Source organism: Trichoplax adhaerens, genomic scaffold (assembly GCF_000150275.1).
Source record: "Trichoplax adhaerens TRIADscaffold_3 genomic scaffold, whole genome shotgun sequence".
NCBI classification, from domain to species: Eukaryota; Metazoa; Placozoa; class Uniplacotomia; order Trichoplacea; family Trichoplacidae; genus Trichoplax; species Trichoplax adhaerens.
The window spans coordinates 6,815,185-6,816,543 of NW_002060945.1; the positions used below are offsets into that span (position 1 = coordinate 6,815,185).

General features: G+C 30.2%; 1 protein-coding gene across 1 annotated transcript in view; it reads left to right on the top strand.

Moving 5' to 3' along the window:
- Positions 1-641, top strand: part of TRIADDRAFT_54749 (uncharacterized protein) — a gene marked incomplete at both ends in the record, with an annotated part of 10,996 nt that extends 10,355 nt beyond the window's left edge. The window contains 2 exons of the mRNA XM_002110552.1: positions 216-343; positions 430-641. Coding sequence (XP_002110588.1) covers positions 216-343; positions 430-641 — 340 coding nt within the window. The remainder of the gene's footprint in view (positions 1-215; positions 344-429) is intronic.
- Positions 642-1,359: the final 718 nt, after the last annotated feature.

A 1,359-nucleotide genomic window follows, 5' to 3' on the forward strand; every position in this document is an offset into this window, starting at 1 on the left:
AAGAGATTACTATTAATGTACAAATCATGTAAGTAACTAATAATAAATTAGAAGATTTTAATCATCTAACATACTCAAACCTTAATTACTGTTTTATTCCATGTAGATGAAAGCTTTAGTAATATGATCATGAAATGGTCCCGCTTAAATCAAATATTTATTATATTGTGGACAGAATTGCAAAAACATTCTGTTTACGACTCAACTGATTACAGGAATTATATGGATAAAATTTGCAAGCTATTAACGGCCGATTCGAGTATATATCATCAATTTAGTACGAAAATACTGCCGCAATTCGACGCGGGTCTTATCGAAGCTGAATCACCATTAATGAATCATGGTATGTTAATTAAGATGATTACTGTATTTGGTAACCAATAATGCGTAAATACTCAATAAGTATCATTTTAATATTTCCTTGCTCAGAATATGTGATAGTATCCACTGGATTAATAACTCAAGAATTATGGAACGAGAAATTACAGCCAGTTAATTTCCTGTTATACATCGCACGTTGTGCATGCTTTGATGGCTCTTCCAGTATGGAGATAGGGCAAAATTACATCCAGCAATTAATGGATATCTTAGGCGGTGAGAAGAAAGTCAAGCAGATTTGCAAATTTAAAGACTATTTTTAGTGACTAGACGATAGGAACACAATTTGATACGCTGCGGAAATGTTCTGCGATAATTTGTACCGATTACCCATACATTGTGTATAAAGTTTGCTTTGTATAATTTCATAACGTGTCTAATGTAGATCCTATCATCAAATAACCGGCAAGATCACATATATTTGGTTGATTATTGAGCTTTGATTCATGCCGGATTTGTACATATTTTGATATATGTGTTAAGGCTAATTTATGTTATTGATTCTGATATTAATAAATAAATTAACTATTAAGTGTTATCTCATATTTAATTATTATCCTGTTTTATACGTATTACCTTTAATATTGATTTATATCACGTTGTCTAAAGAATGTTATTGACAAATTAAGAGATTCATATTCAGATGGTGTTATATTATTATATGACTAAGTAGACGTATAGAGTCTCAACATCAATTACATAAACCATCAATTTTATGCAATTTTGCTACAGTTTCTATTGGCAATAAATAAAGTGTTTAAAAGTTATTGTTAACGTCAACTAGGACATAGTATTATATTAGCAAGAAATGATAACATTATGGCTGAGCTAAATTTACCTAAAAGTTGCTAAAGTAGATCGATATCATGATCACTATGGATGTCTATTTTTAAGATTACTACGATGAAAAAGCATGACTCATCCAATTAGCTCCACCTTATTTTCGATGAGCTGTATGTAAAGTCATGACCTTAATTCTAT